We start from the raw sequence: 19,915 nt of genomic DNA, 5'->3' as shown, positions 1-19,915 counted from the left end.
CTCGATCCCCACCGCGGCTAGCCGCCGCTGGTGTAAGAGGAAGAGCTCGCGTCGGCGCTGAGCCTCCCCTTCCCCTTCCCCTTCCTGCCGAAGAGGCCCATGGGTTGCTAGGGTTTCAGGATGGCTGGTTGGCAAGGGTTTTCTGGTCGCCAGTGAGGGAGCAAAGGTGGCCAGATGTGGACGAAAAGGGTTCCGACGGAAAGTGGATGAACAAATAAACCCCATGGCCTCGGCGAGTTTGCTACATTTTCGTGGGCCGTGGCGTCATTTCGGCGGCAGTTAGGCTACACGGACATGAAGGAATTGGTTAAGTTCGGAGGATGCATGCGCGCGTGACCACCAACACATGCATGATCTGCGCGCATGTAGCCTATGGGATATCCAAATTTTGTATGACTACATAATATGATGGTTTGCTTGTTCAATGGGGTGCCGCCCCGCATAACAGAGTGGGAAAATGCCGATTGTATGATTTATGGTGATTAATATATGGTGAGGATTGAAAGAATAGAACCTCTCTTGGGCCGCCAAATGCCAATTGTCACATTAATCGAGAGAGAAAATGTTAATTTACGCACATCATCCATTTTAGTAGTTGGGTTTGACTTTAATGAGGAATGGCAATGTAACATGCCTGGTCGTGGTGGATCTAGAAGGAGGAGGAGGAACGGGAGTAGGTAGGAGAAGGAAGGAAGGGGATCGATAGATAGGACGAGTTCTAGGAGATCAGCTCCGGTTCAAGTCATATTACATTTCATAACCCCCCCCCCCACAAACACACACACACCACTCGCTAGCCTATAAAGGCCACCTCGCCCCGCTGGCAGTTTTGGACCAATCCCCGTCTTGCATCGCGTACGTCATCGCCTATTGAGCTGTCCTCTACATGGGTCGTCATGGCTGACCGTGGGGTCAACCTGCTCCTAGGGCCCGCCAGTCAGGTGTTGGGGTGGTGCCGTTCTAACATTCTCCCACCTTGGGGCATGGCTTGTCTCCAAGCAAATGTAGATGGAAAGCGCTTGCCGAGCTGAGTAATCTCTTCCCAAGTGGCCATGGAATCTCGTAGTTCGTCCCAACGCACCAGGGCCTGTATCTTGTCACCCTTCGCTGTCTTGATTGTCTTCTTGGCAAGGATGGCTGTCGGCACTCGCTCCTTGCGAAGAATTTCATCATTCGGATGAAGTTCGGATTCCACTAGAATGTCTCCGCCAATTGCCTTCTTCAGCTGTGACACATGGGCTACCGGGTGAATCTTGCTCTCTGGCAGCAGCTGCAACTTGTACGCAACCTTCCCCACTCGCTCCACAACCTTGTATGGCCCGTAGTATTGGAATGCCAGCTTCTGGAATGGGCGTTGCGCCACCGATGTCTGAATGAATGGCTGCAGTATGAGGAAAACAACATCGCCCACGGTGAACTCGCAATCACTGCGTTTTTTATCCGCTTTCTTTTTCATCCTTTCCTGGGCTTGTTTGAGCTGTGGTTGGAGCAGCTCCAGCATGACTTCTCTTTCCTTGAGCCAAGATGCCAGGTCTGGAACAGTACACTCATCCACTTGGTTCACCCCAAACTCTCGGGGCATGCTGCCATATATCACTTCAAAGGCGGTTCCCCCCAAGGATGAGTGAAAAGTTGTGTTGTACCACTACTCAGCAAGGAACAACCACCTGAACCAATTCTTGGGGCATGCATGAACTGAACAACGCAGATACGTCTCCAAACACTGGTTGACTCGTTCTGTTTGCCCATTTGTCTGAGGATGGTAAGAAGAGGTCATGCGGAGTTGCGTTTGAGCCAGTTTAAAGAGCTCCTGCCACAAGGCACTTGTGAAGATACAACCTCTGTCAGACATGATCGCCATGGGAAGACCGTGTAGCTTGAAGATGTTTTGCATGAATGTAGTCGCCACCGAGAGAGCTATGTATGGGTGCTTCATGGCTAAGAAGTGGCCATATTTAGAGAACTTGTCCACTACCATAAGGATGATGTCGTAGCCTCCTGATCGTGGCAACCCTTCGATGAAATCCAAGGAAATCACTGCCCACAACCACTTGGGAATCGGTAAGGGTTGTAAGAGTCCAGCTGGAGCCACTCTCTCCGTTTTTGCTCGCTGGCAAATTTGGCACTGTTTGACAAAAGCGTGCACCATCTCCTTAAGGCCTTTCCACGCAAACAACCGTCACACTCGATGATACGTTGCATGAAACCCAGAGTGACCCCCTACTGCACTGTCATGGACTACTGAGATAAGGGCCGATTGGGTTTCCGGGTCCTTGCCGATCCATATACGCCCATGAAACTTGATGACACCATCACTCAACTCAAAGTCCGGATCGCTTTTGCTGTCCAAAACTAACCTGGTCATCAACTGTTGAGCCACTCCATCTTGCTGGTAACTTGCCCAAATCATGTCCAACCAGGCTGGCCGTGCGAGAGTCACTGTCGCCAGCTCGTGCGCATTCGTATGCGTGCGCCTGGAGAGAGCATCAGCCGCTCGATTGGCCACCCCTACGTTGTACTGTATTTGGAAACGAAGCCCGACCAACTGGTGAAAACACACTGTTGGATAGGTGTATTGAGGCGCTGATCAGTCAGGTTGAGCAAGCTGCGTTGGTTCATCCGGATGATAAATTCAGAGTGTTGTAGATACGGCCGCCAATGATCGACAGCCGGCAACAGGGCCAAGCACTCCTTCTCGTATGTTGATAGTCCCAGATTGCGGGGAGCAAGGCTCTTGCTTAAGTAAGCGACGGGGTGTCCAGCCTGCATAAGCACCGCGCCAATCCCTGTTGCGCTGGCATCTGTCTCCACGACAATTTGCTTTGAGAAATCGGGCAACGCGAGCACAGGTGCAGTGACCAGTGCTTGCTTGAGAGCCTGAAACGACACCTTTCTTGTCGGATTCCACATGAACATGAAATTCTTCTTGAGCAGGTCATTGAGTGGTTGCCTAATGGATGCAAAAAAATTGACGAATTTTCTGTAATAGCCTGACAGTCCCAAGAAACACCGCAGCTCCTTGACATTGGCGGGTTGCTTCCAGTCTTGAACTGTCTGTACATGCTCTGTCATAGCGGCAACCCCTTGTTCACTGATCTGATGGCCCAAATAGGTGATCTGGTTTTGAGCGAACGAGCACCTGGAGCGTTTTGCATCCAATTCATTGTCTCTCGGGAGTTATAGTACCTGATGCAACAGCTGTAGGCGCCTCCTCAGAGTCGCGGAGTGCACCAGTATATCGTCCATGAAAACGAGAACCCCGTGGTGGAGTAGAGGGGACAAGACAATCGTCACCACTGATTGGAATGTGCTAGGGCCTCCGGTGACACCATACGGAAGCACCTGGAACTGGAATTACCCTTGATGGGTTGTGAAGGCTGTCTTCTCCTCATCTTGTTCCACCAATCTTATTTGATTAAACCCAACGCATAAGTCAAGCTTCGAGAACCATTTGGATCCTGCCAATTCATCCAGAAGCTCATCGATAATCTGCAGAGGGAAGTTGGGCTTTATCGTGATGGCATTCAAATGGCGAAAGTCCACACAAAAATGCCACGTTTGGTCCTTCTTCTTCTTGACGAGTAGCATCGGAGAAGAGAAAGGGCTCGTGCTGGGTACAATTAGGCCTTGTTTCAACATCTCTCTGACTTGCTTATCAATCTCTGTTTTCTGCTCAGGAGTGTAGCAGTATGGCCTGATATTCACCGGCTTCGTGCCCTCCAATAACTAAATTTTGTGGTCCCATGGCTTGTGTTTTGGCAGTGTAGTAGGTTCAGCGAATACCATGTCGAATTCTTCTAGCAACGCTGCTCTTTCTGGGTGCTCTGCATCTGGTGCGTGACACTTGGAGTCCGTCTCAACTCTGCAGAGGAGCACCACATGTGCCACCGCATGTCGGCGTCCTGGGAACGGTGGTACCTAGACTTGCCTACCCGCGGCCCACGGCGTGGCTCCGTCAACAGCCTGGTACTGCCTAGCTTCAGCAACAACAACTCAAGACCCTTGCGAGGGGCCAAGCCTCGCTAGGCGGGCGACACCAAGACCTCCCTGGGGGTGGCCTCACCAGGCTGGCTCCCGAGGAGCGGAGTTATCAAGGCAAGGTGCACCTCGCGAGGTTCACATGACATGAGCCATGACGAGCAAGGCCAGGTGGGCGCCAGCGGGTGCAGTGTACCAGTTTCCCCTTTGGTGCCAAGGAGGCAAGCGCAGGCGCGGAGTCCCGAGGAATCATGCAAAAGTTTCCATATCGGTGCAACAAGACCAAGACTGCCAGGACGGCAGGACGGAGGTCGTCGCGGAGCCCACCTTGGCGTCACCACTAGAGGCTTTCGTAGGCGAAGACTACTTTTTGTCAGGATAACTTGTACTAGTTGTCCATCTTCAATTTTGGCCGTTGTGGGATCCCTTCCCACCTTACATTTGGGAAGAAGACCAAGGCTACTATAAATAGGACTTAGCCACCACCATAGAAGGGGGATCATTCATATCATCCTCTCACCCACTAGCTCATCGAGCTCAAGAACACCTCATCTCCTGAGGCTGTTCCACCACTGTACTAGTTCATCCTCACCCCCTCGAGACAATCCACCACAAAGCAAGAGTAGGGTATTACACCTCAAGATGGCCGGAACCAGGATAAACCGATGTGTCTCTTGTCCCTTGGGTTCGTCGAGCTAGGCCATGGAATCATCGAGCAAACAGATTGGGAGGGGAGAGTTCTTCACACGCACCCAGAGTTCAAACCTCTCAAGGGTCTGCGGAACCCTGAATCCGACACCGCATGCTGGTCTTCCAATTCTTGCAACTGCACTGCTGAAATCTGTGGGACAGTAGCTAGCTGTGGTTGTACCCCGACCAACTTGATCCACTGCCCTTCATGTTGGAATTGGAGTCGCTTGTGCTCCTAGTCAACCCACATGGGTTCACAACGCTAGAGCTAGTCCATGCCTACTACCATATCATAACAGCCAAGAGGGAGTACTCGAATGTCTGTTGCAAATTCTTGCCCTTGTGTCTACCATGAACATTGGGGAATCATGCTATCACATTTCAGTATCCCTCCATCAACAATTTTCACGGAAGAGCTTGCAGTTTTATGTATTTTGTCTGCCAATGTCATCGCGACTACCTCACTGACAAAACTGTGAGAGCTGCCGGAGTCCACCAGAATTAGAACTTCCTTGGAGTCAATTTTGCCGATGAGGCGCACTGTATGAGGTGTTGTTTGCCCTGTGGTGGCCAGTTTCTAAATAGACATGAGCACTTCATCATCTGAGTCCTCTGCCTGTTGATCTTGAAATTGATCACCCGCTTGGAGAAGATCGAGCAACTCCTCGACCAGATGGAGTTGGATCGTGGTGGCACACTGGTGACCTTGGCCTCAACGCTCCCCACATTTAAAACAAAGCCCTCATGCTCGTTTGTAGTTCCAGAGAAGCAACACGGTTATCTCCTGCTTGTGCCCGGTCGGGCGGATTGGCCGTCTCGACCCCGTGCCTATCTTCAGCCACGACTGGAGTCCCGGGAGCTGCTGCTCGCACCGGTGGCACACCCAATGCCAGCAAGGGCCGATCAGCCGCTGATAACCCACAAGTAAAGGGGATCGCAACAACTTTCGAGGGTAGAGTATTCAATCCAAATTTATTGATTCGACACAAGGGGAGCCAAAGAATATTCTCAAGTATTAGCAGCCGAGTTGTCAATTCAACCACACCTGGAAACTTAGTATCTACAGCAAAGTGTTTAGTAGCAAAGTAATATGGTAGTGGTGGTAGCGGCAACAAAACTAAAGACAGCAAAAGTAATATTTTTGGTATTTTGTTGTGATTGTAACAGTAGCAGCGGGCAAGTAAATAAGCGTAAACCAGTATATGGAAAACTCATAGGCACCGGATCAGTGATGGATAATTATGCCGGATGCGGTTCATCATGTAACAGTCATAACATAGGGTGACACAGAACTAGCTCCAATTCATCAATGTAATGTAGGCATGTATTCCGTATATAGTCATACGTGCTTATGGAAAAGAACTTGCATGACATCTTTTGTCCTACCCTCCCGTGGCAGCGGGGTCTTATTGGAAACTAAGGGATATTAAGGCCTCCTTTTAATAGAGAACCGGAATAAAGCATTAGCACATAGTGAATACATGAACTCCTCAAACTATGGTCATCACCGGGAGTGGTCCCGATTATTGTCACTTCGGGGTTGCCGGATCATAACACATAGTAGGTGACTATAGACTTGCAAGATAGGATCAAGAACTCACATATATTGATGAAAACATAATAGGTTCAGATCTGAAATCATGGCACTCGGGCCCTAGTGACAAGCATTAAGCATAGCAAAGTCATAGAAACATCAATGTCAGAACATAATGGATACTAGGGATCAAACCCTAACAAAACTAACTCGATTACATGATAAATCTCATCCAACCTGTCGGGGATATACGCCGCGGTGTAAACCGGACGGAAGTATAACCCGGCCGGACTAGGCGTTTCATTGGTAAACCGCCAATATTCTGGCAGTTTACATGTCTGGCGGTTCACTGGTATGACGATTCACAAGCCTGAAGATTCATTGGTGACCCGACGCGTATTCCAGATGCATGACAAGGCCCAAGGACCAGCAGGCCGGTTTAGGTTAATGGTGGGCCGGTTTAAGAGGAAAGGCATGAGGAATATTTATCTTACAAGGAGTTAATACCTGGACTTGTATCCGGTTTGTATTAGAGATAGACTAGTCCTAATCCTAATAGGACTCCACATGTAACCCGCCCCTCCAACATATATAAGGAGGGGCAGGGCTCCCCAAAAGGGAAGAAGATTCACAAGTTCCACAAGTTGGACAAGTTAGGTTTAGATAATAGCTCTCGAGATAGAGCACTCCTCTAACCGTGATCATCATCATCAATATCAATGAAGCAGGATGTAGGCTTTTATCTTCACCGTGAGGGGCCGAACCTGGGTAAAACATCGCGCCTCTCGTCCCGCTCAACCCCTCTCAAGCTACCACATAAATGCGTTGGCCTCGCGACTAAGTCCTGACACTAAGGACATCTGTCGTGACAATTCCACGACAGTTGGCGCCCACCGTGGGGCCTGCGTACGGTGGTGTTGAGTTCTTGGAGGGATCTCTTCTAGGGATCGAGGACTCACAATTTTCTGGATGAAAAAGAGCCGGGCTATATGTTTCGCCGTCGTGTCGTCTCGATCTGCCGAGTCCGAGACGAGATCTTCTGCACGAGGTGATTTATCTGCCACGTTACTAATCCGAGGCCAACTAGAGTTCAAGCGATCCGTCCGACCACAGATTCCGCCGAGTTGCCGCAGCTCCGCTAGTCCTTGCTGTTCCGCCGAGTTGCCGCAGCCGCGCTAGTCCTTGCTGTTCTGCCGAGTTGCTGTAGCATCCATAGTTCGGTGACGTGTGAAGGCACTAGTAAAAAGTTGCTCAGCCCGTTTAAAAAAAGGGACGCGTATGTGGATCCGTCCAAACCAACCACAACCGCGGCTGACTTCGCTCCGCCTTCGTCACAAATCCGCCGGATGTTCCTAGTTCTACTTGATCTGGTAGATGTGTGTGCCAGCTGAGGTTGCTCCCGGTTGATCATTAAAAAAAGAGGAAAGGGCAGCTAAGGAGAATCTGAAACCGGAAGAAGTACAGGCATACAAGGGCAAATCAGGCAGCCCATACTCCGTGAAAAAAGGAATTGTTCCGGACCTGACAAATATCCACAGCGCTTTGCCTCCGTCGGACTCGCCGCACGCGCTTCACCTCGTCTCGCCTGTGCCAGCAAGCTGCTTCTGCTGCCGTTTGCCTACAATGGCCTCTACTACTTCTGTTAGGGCCGGCCCTGAGCCGCCCCGTTTCTTGCGCCTTCCAAGCCACGCCTTGCGCCGCCGCACCGCGACTTGGCCGCGTGCCCCGCCTCCACCAGCGCTTCTTCAAGTTGGATTCGGGGTTGACCTCGCCTCCTAGTCGCCTCGCCTTCGGTTGCCATCTCGGATTCGACCTCACCTCGTTGCCACCGCGAGAAGCTCCGCCTGTAGAGGGAAGTCACGGACTCGACCTCGCCCGTCTCGTCTCTTCCCGTCGCCTGCTTAGGCACACGCGGCCTCACTGGACATGTCTCCAAGGGGACTTACAGCAGTCGCCATCATCACGGTTTTCCCGTCGCATCAAGCCGCCGTGGCCGGTGTCGAACTACCCGGCCTCGCAGTCGCTGTGGCCTCGCGCCTCCGCCTCGCATGGCTGGCACAGCTACGCCGCCGCCGCGTTGAGCTGCCTCGCTGAGCAGGCCTCGAGCCACCCCCGCCAGGCGGTCTGATCGAACCCCGCCGCGTTTGGAGGGCCACCGAACACCACGGGCCGTTTCAAAGTTTGATTGGATGTGAAGGCCATCAGTTGGTCAAATTTTGGTCAGATTACCGTGCAGTTACTGCCTACAGAACATACGTCAGGATAAGTCGACCCGCGACTAAGTCGTTGGCTTTGTAGGAGCCGCTTCCTTTGCTGTGTGTTGCCGCGGCCTTGAGTCATCGCCAATTCTAAGTCGGCTGTCTCCGTTGTCGTGGCTTCGTCATTGCTAAAAGAAAAGTCAAGTTGCCAAGTGTTTAATGACCCGGAGGGTCTTTGCCTGAACCGCCGGGACTATATTGAATTGTCGGCCTGCCTGAGCCGCCTCTGCCGCGATGAACGGATCATCCGTCATCCGAACAAATCAGGTGATATCCATCAAAGTTTGTTTTATTAGCACATATTGTTTTTGTCAAAGAACAAATTTATCTTTGCCTTGGTCTGCAACATTGTTTATGCAGGCTAATTATTTATGACAAAAAGTGATATTATACCGCGGAGATGGAGGCATGTCAACATCTTTTTGCAAAGGTGGTCGTCATTACTCAACGGACTCCCGCGCCGGTTTACAATGCCGTGGCCGTCTCTCGCGGCCGCACCGGTTCACAATGACACGGACAACTCGCCCGTCCATCCTCGCGGCCGGTTCACGCGTCCGCGCCGGTCTACAACATGGAGGACAATTTGCTCGTCTGCGCCGGTTTATAACACCAGGCCGGCTCATCTGCTTAGCTCCCGCGGCTGACTCGCCTGTGAGTAATTTCAGCTTCACCCGGTGATCATCAACTCCGCGGTGATAATCTCTGACCTGACGCATCAGGTGAAATCCATCCGGTATATTTTTATATTATATATTGCTTTCTTTTAAAAAAGAGGAGCCATTACTTTGTCTTGCAAGTTCTTCAATGTAGGACAGATTAAATCACGAAGCTTTGAAGCTCTCAATATCCGGTTTAACATCCGGTTCAAGAAGGATTTATCTCTTGCAAAAAGTTAAAGGGTGCCAAAGAGGACCTGCTGCCATGATGCGCGGCTCAAACATGGGTATCATGCTTTATTGGCTTATCATATTCTTGATCACTTGGGGGCTTTGGTCGTATCCGAACCATAATCACACCTCTTGATCGGCGCAATGCCACAATATCACTTGGGGGCTTGGTCGCGTCCGAACCATAGCAACGCCATTTGGTAGGCGGAAAGCCACAACATCACTTGGGGACTTGTGGTCACGTCTGAACCATAGTCACGCCTCTTGATTAGCCTAGTGCCACAGCATCACTTGGGGGCTTTGGTCGAACCCGAACCATCGCTACACCTCTTGATCGGCGTAATGCCAATGCATCACTTGGGGACTTGTGGTCACGTCTGAACCATAGTCACGCCTCTTGATCGGCCTAAGGCCACAGAATCACTTGGGGGCTTGGTCGAACCCGAACCATTGCCACGCCTTTTGATCGGCATAATGCCATTGTTTCATTTGGGGACCTGGCTGACTTGAACCATAGCTACGCCTATCGGGGGCTTGGTCGTGTTCGACCATGGTAACGCCATTTGATCGGCTCAATAGCCTCTTTTTGCAAATGGTTTTATCATTCCCTTTGCTTGAAATTTGCTTTGATAAATATTTCCTTTTACTTCTGTTGCGTTTTTAAACCGACATTGTTAATCCGGTTCGGTTGTCAATTACAAATTGGCGGAACACGGTCAAATCTTAATCCGGAGACTATCTGCCCGGTTTGATTTTATGTTACCATCTTATTATGGAGTAAACCGGTGTTCGTTAACCCGGCTTGACCTTCAACTAAAAGTTGTCAGTACATGACCAATTATAATCCGGCGATTATTAACCCGATCCGGTTCGACTACAAGTCGCCAGTATATATATGGATAATCCGGTGTCTATCATAACCCGGTACGGTTTTATCATAAACCGGCACAATAAGGAAAGAGTTATCAGTACTCGAGATTGGGGTTATCACCTTTACTACAAAAAGTTGGTAAAACCAAATAATGTGATTCAATGTCACAGGTATGATATATTTCATATTTGATTATTCTTAAGTGCAGCCTTGGTTATAAACCCGGGTTATATGTTGGGTGTTATGACCCGTCCGGCAGTAAACCGCCAGGACACTTTAAACTTGTTGTATGCAGAAACAGGTTGAATAAAGCATAATTACAAATCACCGGTGTTTATTGAATCGGCCTGGCTTTGGACTATAAGTCGCCAGTATATATTTGGATTGTGCCATTGGAATTATGCGCTTATAAATCATTGGGTATATTATTCAAATAGCCAACATGGCTGGATTTCTATTGTGATTATCAATAACCAGTGTTATGATTGAGGTTTTCAAAGTCGCTTTAGCACAATGGCTATTATTTTTATCAATGGGCATGATTTATTTTACAATGGAGGAAATAGTCCCGAGTCGCTGCAGGCTTATGACCCGGCACTTGGGGGCTACATTGTTCAAATCGAGATTACATCGAATATACAAGTCCCATGTCACTGCCAGCATGCACCATGACACTTGGGGGCTAATGCAAAATCATTTTTACTAGTCTTATTGAAGACCCGACTCATCATATTATAATGAGCGGGCCCTTGGGGGCTACCAATTGCTCCTGTCAACAATTCAAGGTACACAAGTTTTCGTCCATAATATTGAAGGATCCATTACTCAGTTGGTAAAGTACAAAGTTCTTAACCTTGTGGACGTGGGTTCAAGCCCTACGATGGAAGCTACATTATAAGACGTTATTTTCATTGAAGTATATATCAAGCATGACAACCCGGCACTTGGGGGCTACATAGATGGAGTATTCAGTTTTTAGATGAACAAACCGGATTTCTTCAAGGTTGAAACACTTATTGGAGCAAGTCTTAAGTTATCACTATGTTCTCCTCTTAAGACTTGGGGGCTACAGGTATTATGCATATAAAGGAGGAACATCTTCATTTTATCAGTTTGGAGCAAATCAGGAAGATCAGTTACATGACCCGGTGTCGACAACAATTATGACCCGGTGTCGTTAATATTTGTAAATCGGTAATGATAAAACGGCAAGTTCAAGTCTTATACCGGCACAGTTTAACATTCTCAAACCGGCAAGTTTTACATCATCAAACCGGCTGAATATCAGATAAGTATTTCAAGACCCATATTTCTTAAACCGGCGCTTTGGGAGCTGAATCAAAGGAGTTATTCTTCACAATATTTCTATGACAAACCAATGTCGGCAAATTGATTATGAAGCTGGTCTATTGACCCAGACTTCCCAGAAGGAGGAAACAACAAGGACTTAAGGGTGATCAGGTACTGGTTTACAAGAATTCTTAACTCGGAGCACAACCTGTCAAATTTGTTCTTGTGTTTCTTTTGCAGCATAAGTTTACCATGAATAAATCCAAGCTAAACTTGGGGGCTAATGTCGGGGATATACCCCGCGGCGTAAACTGGACGGAAGTAAAACCCGGCCAGACTAGGCGTTTCATTGGTAAACCGCCAGAGGATTGGCGGTTTACATGTCTGGCGGTTCACTTGTATGACGATTCATGAGCCTGAAGATTCATTGGTGACCCGACGCGTTTTCCAGATGCATGACAAGGCCCAAGGACCAGCAGGCCGGTTTAGGTTAATGGTGGGCCGGTTTAAGAGGAAAGGCATGAGGAACATTTATCTTACAAGGAGTTAATACCTGGACTTGTATCCGGTTTGTATTAGAGATAGACTAGTCCTAATCCTAATAGGACTCCACATGTAACCCGCCCCTCCAACATATATAAGGAGGGACAGGGCTCCCCAAAAGGGAAGAAGATTCACAAGTTCCACAAGTTGGACAAGTTAGGTTTAGACAATAGCTCTCGAGATAGAGCACTCCTGTAACCGTGATCATCATCATCAATATCAATGAAGCAGGATGTAGGCTTTTACCTCCACCGTGAGGGGCCGAACCTGGGTAAAACATCGCATCTCTTGTCCCGCTCAACCCCTCTCAAACTACCACATAATTGCGTTGTCCTCGTGACTAAGTCCTGACACTAAGGACATCTGTCGTGACAATTCCACGACACAACCCATCACCGTCCAGCAAGCCTACGATGGAATTACTCACGCACGGCGGTGAGCATCATGAAATTGGTGATTGAGGATGGTTGATGATGACGACGGCGACGAATCCTCCTCTCCGGAGCCCCGAACGGACTCCAGATCAGCCCTCCCGAGAGGTTTTAGGGCTTAGTGGCGGCTCCGTATCGTAAAACGCGATGATTTCTTCTCTCTGATTTTTTTCTCATTGAAACTTAATATATGGAGGTGGAGTTGGAGTCGGAGACGCAACAGGGGGCCCACGAGGTAGGGGGGCGCGCCCTAGGGGGGGGGCGCCCCCCACCCTCGTGAGAAGGGTGTGGGCCCCCTGGTCTTCATCTTTGGTGAGGATTTTTTATTGTTTTTTCTAAGATGTTCCGTGGAGTTTTAGGTCATTCCGAGAATATTTGTTTTCTGCACATAAAACAACACCATGGTAATTCTGCTGAAAACAGCGTCAGTCCGGATTAGTTCCATTCAAATAATACAAGTTAGAGTCCAAAACAAGGGCAAAAGTGTTTGGAAAAGTAGATACGACGGAGACGTATCAACTCCCCCGAGCTTAAACCCTTGCTTGTCCTCAAGCAATTCAGTTGACAAACTGAAAGAAAGAAAGAAAAACTTTTACAAACTCTGTTTGCTCTTCTTGTTGTAACTATGTCAAGCCAGCATTCAAGTTTTCAGCATAAATCATAACTAACCACGTTTGCAATAATTCTCAGGTCTCACAATTACTCATATCAATAGCATAATCAACTAGCAAGTCATAATAATAAATCTCGGATGACAACACTTTCTCAAAACAATCATAATATGATATAACAAGATGGTATCTCGCTAGCCCTTTCTGAGACCGCAAAATATAAATGCAGAGCACGTTTAAAGATCAAGGACTGACTAGACATTGTAATTCATGGTAAAAGAGATCCAATCATAGTCACACCCAATATAAATTAACAGTGATGAATGCAAATGACAGCTATGCTCTCCAGCTAGTGCTTTTTAATAAGAGGGTGATGACTCAACATAAAAGTAAATGGATAGGCCCTCCACAGAGGGAAGCAGGGATTTGTAGAGGTGCCAGAGATCGGTTTTGAAATAGAGATAAATTGTATTTTGAGCTATGTACTTTCATTGTCAACATAACAAGTAAGAGATTGCGATATCTTCCATGCTAAACACATTATAGGCGGTTCCCAAACAGAATGGTAAAGTTTATACTCCCCTTCCACCAACAAGTATCAATCCATGGCGTGCTCGAAACAACGAGTGCCTCCAACATACATCAGGTCCCAGGGGGAGTTTTGTTTGCAATTAATTTTGATTTAGTTTGCATAAAGCATGGGACTGGGCATCCCCGTGACTAGCCATTTTCTCGTGAGTGAGGAGCGGAGTCCACTCCTCTTGAGAATAACCCGCCTAACACGAAAGATAAGGACAACCTTTGTTGATACATGAGCTATTCGAGCATACAAAACAGAATGTTTATTTGAAGGTTTAGAGTTTGGCACATACAAATTTACTTGGAACAGCAGGTAGATACCACAAATAGGAAGGTATAGTGGACTCATCTGGAATAACTTTGGGGTTTAAGGGATTTGGATGCACAAGCAGTATTCCCACTTAGTATAGGTGAAGGCTAGCAAAAGACTGGGAAGCGACCAACTAGAGAGCGACAACAGCCATGTACATGCATTAAAATTAATAAACATGGGATGCAAGCATGAGTAGGATATAATCCACCATGAACATAAATATCGTGAAGGCTATGTTGATTTTGTTTCAACTACATGCATGAACATGTGCCATGTCAAGTCACTTAAATCATTCAAAGGAGGATACCACCCCATCATACCACAACATAATCATCTCAATAGCATGTTGTCATACAAGGTAAATCATTATAACTCATAGCTAATCAAGCATGGCACAAGCAACTATGATCTCTAATTGTCATTGCAAACATGTTTATTCATACTAAGCTGAATCAAGAATGAGGGACTCATCATATTTACAAAAACAAAAGAGGTCGAGTTCATACCAGCTTTTCTCATCTCAGTCAGTCCATCATATATCATCATAATTGCCTTTCACTTGCACGACCGAACGGTGTGAATAATAATAAGAGTGTACGTGCATTGGACTAAGCTGGAATCTGCGAGCATTCAATAAACAGGAGAAGACAAGGCAATATGGGATCTTGGTTAAATCAACAATAATGCATATAAGAGCCACTTCAACAATTTAATTATGGTCTTCTCCTACTGACCCCCAAAGAAAAGAGAAGAAATAAAACTATTTACACGGGAAAGCTCCCAACAAGCAAAAGAAGAACATGAAATATTTTTGGGTTTTCTTTTTAGTTACTACTATAGTAGAAAAATAAACTACTACTAATTTTTTTTGTTTTTCTTAAGGTTTAACAAACACACAAGAAGAAAGCAGGAAAAGGAAAATATACTAGCATGGATATTACAATGAAAAAGTATGAGCACCAACATCTAGCAATGAGTGTGTGTGAACATAAATGTAATGTCGGTGAGAAATATGTACTGCCCCAAGCTTAGGATTTTGGCCTAAGTTGGTCTATGGCCACGGCTGGCCTGGCGGAAATCCATAATAATAGTTGTTGGGGTCGTACTATGACGAGGAGGAATAGTTGGGATCATACTGTGATGAAGAAGAAGACTCTGACAGCCACTGGCTAACAGTCATATCTGGATCCCAAGAATAAACAGATTGTCGCGGAGGCTCATCTTGTGGTTCCTGTTCTGGCTCCTCGACTGGTGCAGGGTTTCGGTAGGCGTGAATAGCCGTCAACGGAATAAGATACGTGCCTACAGTCAAATCAAACAAAGAAGGAGCAGACAAGGTAATAGTCTCAGGATGATGTTTATTAAAGAACAATTGATATTTAAGCTCCCCTGCCCTATTTTTAACAATAAAATCATGTGTCACCATACTTTTATGATCTAGATAAACAAGGGGCAGCACCTTTTCTTCCTTCTCAGCATGCCTAATAGGTATGTTAAAGTGTGCGGCTAGGCATGTGGCATAGATGCCTCCAAAAATGGGGCCCTTAGTACGGTTCATATTTAAACGTCTAGCAATAACACCGCCCAAACTAAAAGTGTTATCACTATATAAACCTTGGAGTAGAATAATTAAATCAGGGATACTAAGGTTTCCAGAATTTCCGCGTCCAATTAAACAACGACTAGCAAATAATGCAAAGTAACGCAAAACAGGAAAATGTATGCTAGTAATTCATGCGTCGGAAACCTTCCTGGTTTCTCCTACAGTGATATTATGAATAAACCCAGCCACATCATCATGATGTGGTTCTTCTGTCTTGCCCTCAAAAGGGACTAAACAAATCCGACAGAAATCATAAAGTGACATCTTCTTATGCTCATCATATAAATGAAACTCCACTGTAGGTGGTGAGTTCCTAGAATGAAAATGAAAGTTTTGCACAAAAGTATTTGTGAGCAAGAGATACTGATCGCATTGGTCGTGGAGGAAAGCGGTGAGGCCTGCATTGTGAGCCAATTCATGGAAGTCTTCATAGATACCGGCTGCTCTCAAGAAATCTTCAGAAGGCCATTCACACGCCCGAATCTCCGCGGTGCGTGGCAAATTATACTTAGGCTTCGGTGCCTTTTTCTTTGAGCTTTGGCTTGATGAGCCCCTCAAAAATCTCCTCATTATTTTTCTGAAATAATCTGAAATTTTTATTAACTTCAAAATAAAAGTAAACCAAACTCAATAAAACTGATAGTAACTACTCCTACAAATGCCTAGAGCCTATATCAAGCATTAGAACTACTTGGAAGAATAAAGCACTAGAACAAAAACTAATTGGACCAATGGAGGAGTCACATACCAAGGAACAATCTCCCCAAGCAGTTTTGCGAGAGGTGCTTTGAGCAAGGAGATCGAAAATCATAGAAAAAGTGGCTGGAACTCGTGCTTGAATTGGTTTTTCGGGTTTGTGTGAGATAGAGGAAGAAGATGGGTGCTGGGATAAGTGGAGGAGGGCCACTGTGGGCCCACGAGGCAGGGGGCGCGCCCTATAGGGGGGCCCACCACCCTCGTGGCCAGGTGGCAGCTCCTCCCGCGGTAATTTTTGCACAATAAATCCTCAAATATTCCCGAAAAAATCATGTTAAATTGGCATGGCATTCTGAGGACTTTTATTTTCGGGATATTTTATATTGCACGGATAAGTCAAGAAACAGACAGAAAAAAATACTATTTTTACTTTATTTAATATAAATAACAGAAAGTATAAAGAGGGTATAGAAGGTTGTGCTTCTAGTTTCATCCATCTCATGCTCATCAAAAAGAATCCACTAACAAGGTTGATCAGGTCTTGTTAAGAAACTCATTCCGATAATCATGAAACCGAAGAAATTTTGAATAACACTAAGTTACCTCAACGGGGATATGCACATCCCCTATAATAAGTATATCATATTTCTTCTTGACAGTAGGAAGAGGAAATCCAAAACCTCCAAATATAACCGATGGAATTTTTCCAATAGAGTTGATACTATGAACTTGAGGTTGTTTCCTCGGAAAGTGTACCGTATGCTCATTACCATTAACATGAAAAGTGACATTGCCTTTGTTGCAATCAATAACAGCCCCTGCAGTATTAAGAAAAGGTCTTCCAAGAATAATAGACATACTATCGTCCTCGGGAATATCAAGTATAACAAAGTCCGTTAAAATAGTAACGTTTGCAACCACAATAGGCACATCCTCACAAATACCGACAGGTATAGCAGTTGATTTATCAGCCATTTGCAAGGATATTTCAGTAGGTGCCAGCTTATTCAAGTCAAGTCTACCATATAAAGAGAGAGGCATAACACTAACACCGGCTCCAAGATCACATAAAGCAGTTTTAATATAATTTCTCTTAATGGAGCAAGGTATAGTAGGTACTCTGAGGTCTCCAAGTTTTTTTGGTATTCCACCCTTAAAAGTATAATTAGCAAGCATGGTGGAAATTTCAGCTTCCGGTATCTTTCTTTTATTAGTAATGATAACTTTCATATATTTAGCATAAGGATTTGTTTTGAGCACATCAGTTAATCACATACGCAAAAAGATAGGCCTAATCATTTCAGCAAAGCGCTCAAAATCCTCATCATCCTTTTTCTTGGATGGTTTTGGAGGAAAAGGCATGGGTTTCTGAACCCAAGTTTCCCTTTCTTTACCATGTTTCCTAGCAACAAAGTCTCTTTTATCATAACGTTGATTCTTTGATTGTGGGTTATCAAGATCAACAACAGGTTCAATTTCTACATCATTATCATTACTAGGTTGAGCATCATCATCAATATTTTTACTAGGTTCATGTTCATTACCAGATTGTGTTTCAGCATCAAACATAGATATATCATTTGGATTATCAGGTGGTTCAGCAATAGATTCACTAGAAGTTTGCAAAGTTCTATCATTTTTCTTCTTCTTCTTTTTAGAATAACTAGGAACATCAATATTATTTTTTGAGAATCTTGCTCGATTCTCTTAGGGTGGCCTTCAGGATACAAAGGTTCCTGAGTCATTCTACCAGTTCTAGTAGCCACTCTAACAACATAATCATTTTTCTTACTATTCATTTCATCAAGCACTTCTTTATGAGCTTTAAGTACTTGTTCTACTTGAGTGGTTACCATAGAAGTATGTTTGCTAACAAGTTTAAGTTCACCTTTAATATCAGCCATATAATCACCCAAGCGTCTAATCATATAAGCATTTTCTTTTAACTGTCTACCAAAATAAGCATTGAAGTCGTCTTGTTTAAACATAAAGTTATCAAACTCATCCAAGCACTGACTAGCAATTTTAGTAGGAGGGACTTCAGCTTTATCATATCTATAGAGAGAATTTACATTTACTACCTGTGTCAGGATACCGGGATCATGAGGTTCTTCAGTGAATAAATAATTGAGATCATATGTTTCTTCAACAGGCGGTATATTAAGTGAAGGAAATATGCCCTAGAGGCAATAATAAAGTTATTATTTATTTCCTTATATCATGATAAATGTTTATTATTCATGCTAGAATTGTATTAACCGGAAACATAATACATGTGTGAATACATAGACAAACAGAGTGTCACTAGTATGCCTCTACTTGACTAGCTCGTTAATCAAAGATGGTTATGTTTCCTAACCATGAACAATGAGTTGTTATTTGATTAATGGGATCACATCATTAAGTGAATGATCTGATTGACATGACCCATTCCATTAGCTTAGCACCCGATCGTTTAGTATGTTGCTACTGCTTTCTTCATGACTTATACATGTTCCTATGACTATGAGATTATGCAACTCCCGTTTGCCGGAGGAACACTTTGTGTGCTACCAAACGTCACAACGTAACTGGGTGATTATAAAGGAGCTCTACAGGTGTCACCAAAGGTACATGTTGGGTTGGCGTATTTTGAGATTAGGATTTGTCACTCCGATTGTCGGAGAGGTATCTCTGGGCCCTCTCGGTAATGCACATCACTTAAGCCTTGCAAGCATTGCAACTAATGAGTTAGTTGCGGGATGATGTATTATAGAACGAGTAAAGAGACTTGCCGGTAACGAGATTGAACTAGGTATTGGAATACCGACGATCGAATCTTGGGCAAGTAACATACCGATGACAAAGGGAACAACGTATGTTGTTATGCGGTCTGACTGATAAAGATCTTCGTAGAATATGTAGGAGCCAATATGGGCATCCAGGTCCCGCTATTGGTTATTGACCGGAGACGTGTCTCGGTCATGTCTACACTGTTCTCGAACCGTAGGGTCCGCACGCTTAAGGTTTCGATGACAGTTATATTATGAGTTTATGGGTTTTGATGTACCGAAGGAGTTCGGAGTCCCGGATGAGATCGGGGACATGACGAGGAGTCTCGAAATGGTCGAGACGTAAAGATTGATATATTGGACGACTATATTCGGACATCGGAAAGGTTCCGAGTGATTCGGGTATTTTTCGGAGTACCGGGTAGTTACGGGAGAAGCAATGGGCCTTGATGGGCTTTAGTGGGAAGAGGAGAAAGGGCCAAGGGGCTGCTACGCCCCCCTCCCCTCTAGTCCAAATTGGACTAGGGAAAGGGGGGCCGGCCACCTCTCCTTCTCCTCCACTTCCTTCTCCCTTCCTCCCCTCTTGGTGGACTCCTACTAGGACTTGGAGTCCTAGTAGGACTCCACATCCTGGCCGCACCTAGCCTTGGCCGGCCTCCTCCTCCTCCATCCTTTATATACTGAGGCAAGGGGCACCCCATGGACACAAGTTGATCCACGTGATCTTATTCTTAGCCGTGTGCGGCGCCCCCTGCCACCATAATCCTCGATAATATTGTAGCGGTGCTTAGGCGAAGCCCTGCGACAGTAGTACATCAAGATCGTCACCACGCCGTCATGCTGACGGAACTCTTCCCCGA

The 19,915-nt window shown here is 45.9% G+C and overlaps 1 protein-coding gene across 1 annotated transcript; it reads right to left on the bottom strand.

Moving 5' to 3' along the window:
• Nucleotides 1–937: 937 nt before the first annotated feature.
• On the bottom strand, nucleotides 938–1,582 carry LOC147992089 (uncharacterized). The gene has a single exon (XM_087538919.1). It carries the CDS (start codon nucleotides 1,580–1,582, stop codon nucleotides 938–940), a length of 645 nt encoding a protein of 214 aa, XP_087395045.1.
• Between the last annotated feature and the right edge of the window lie 18,333 nt (nucleotides 1,583–19,915).

The sequence above is a fragment of the Triticum urartu genome, chromosome 1A (assembly GCF_056163025.1).
Source record: "Triticum urartu cultivar PI428250 chromosome 1A, HENAU_Tu73, whole genome shotgun sequence".
In the NCBI taxonomy this organism is placed as follows: domain Eukaryota; kingdom Viridiplantae; phylum Streptophyta; class Magnoliopsida; order Poales; family Poaceae; genus Triticum; species Triticum urartu.
The sequence above is the reverse complement of the archived record's forward strand: the minus strand, read 5'-3'. Positions and strand labels throughout refer to the sequence as shown.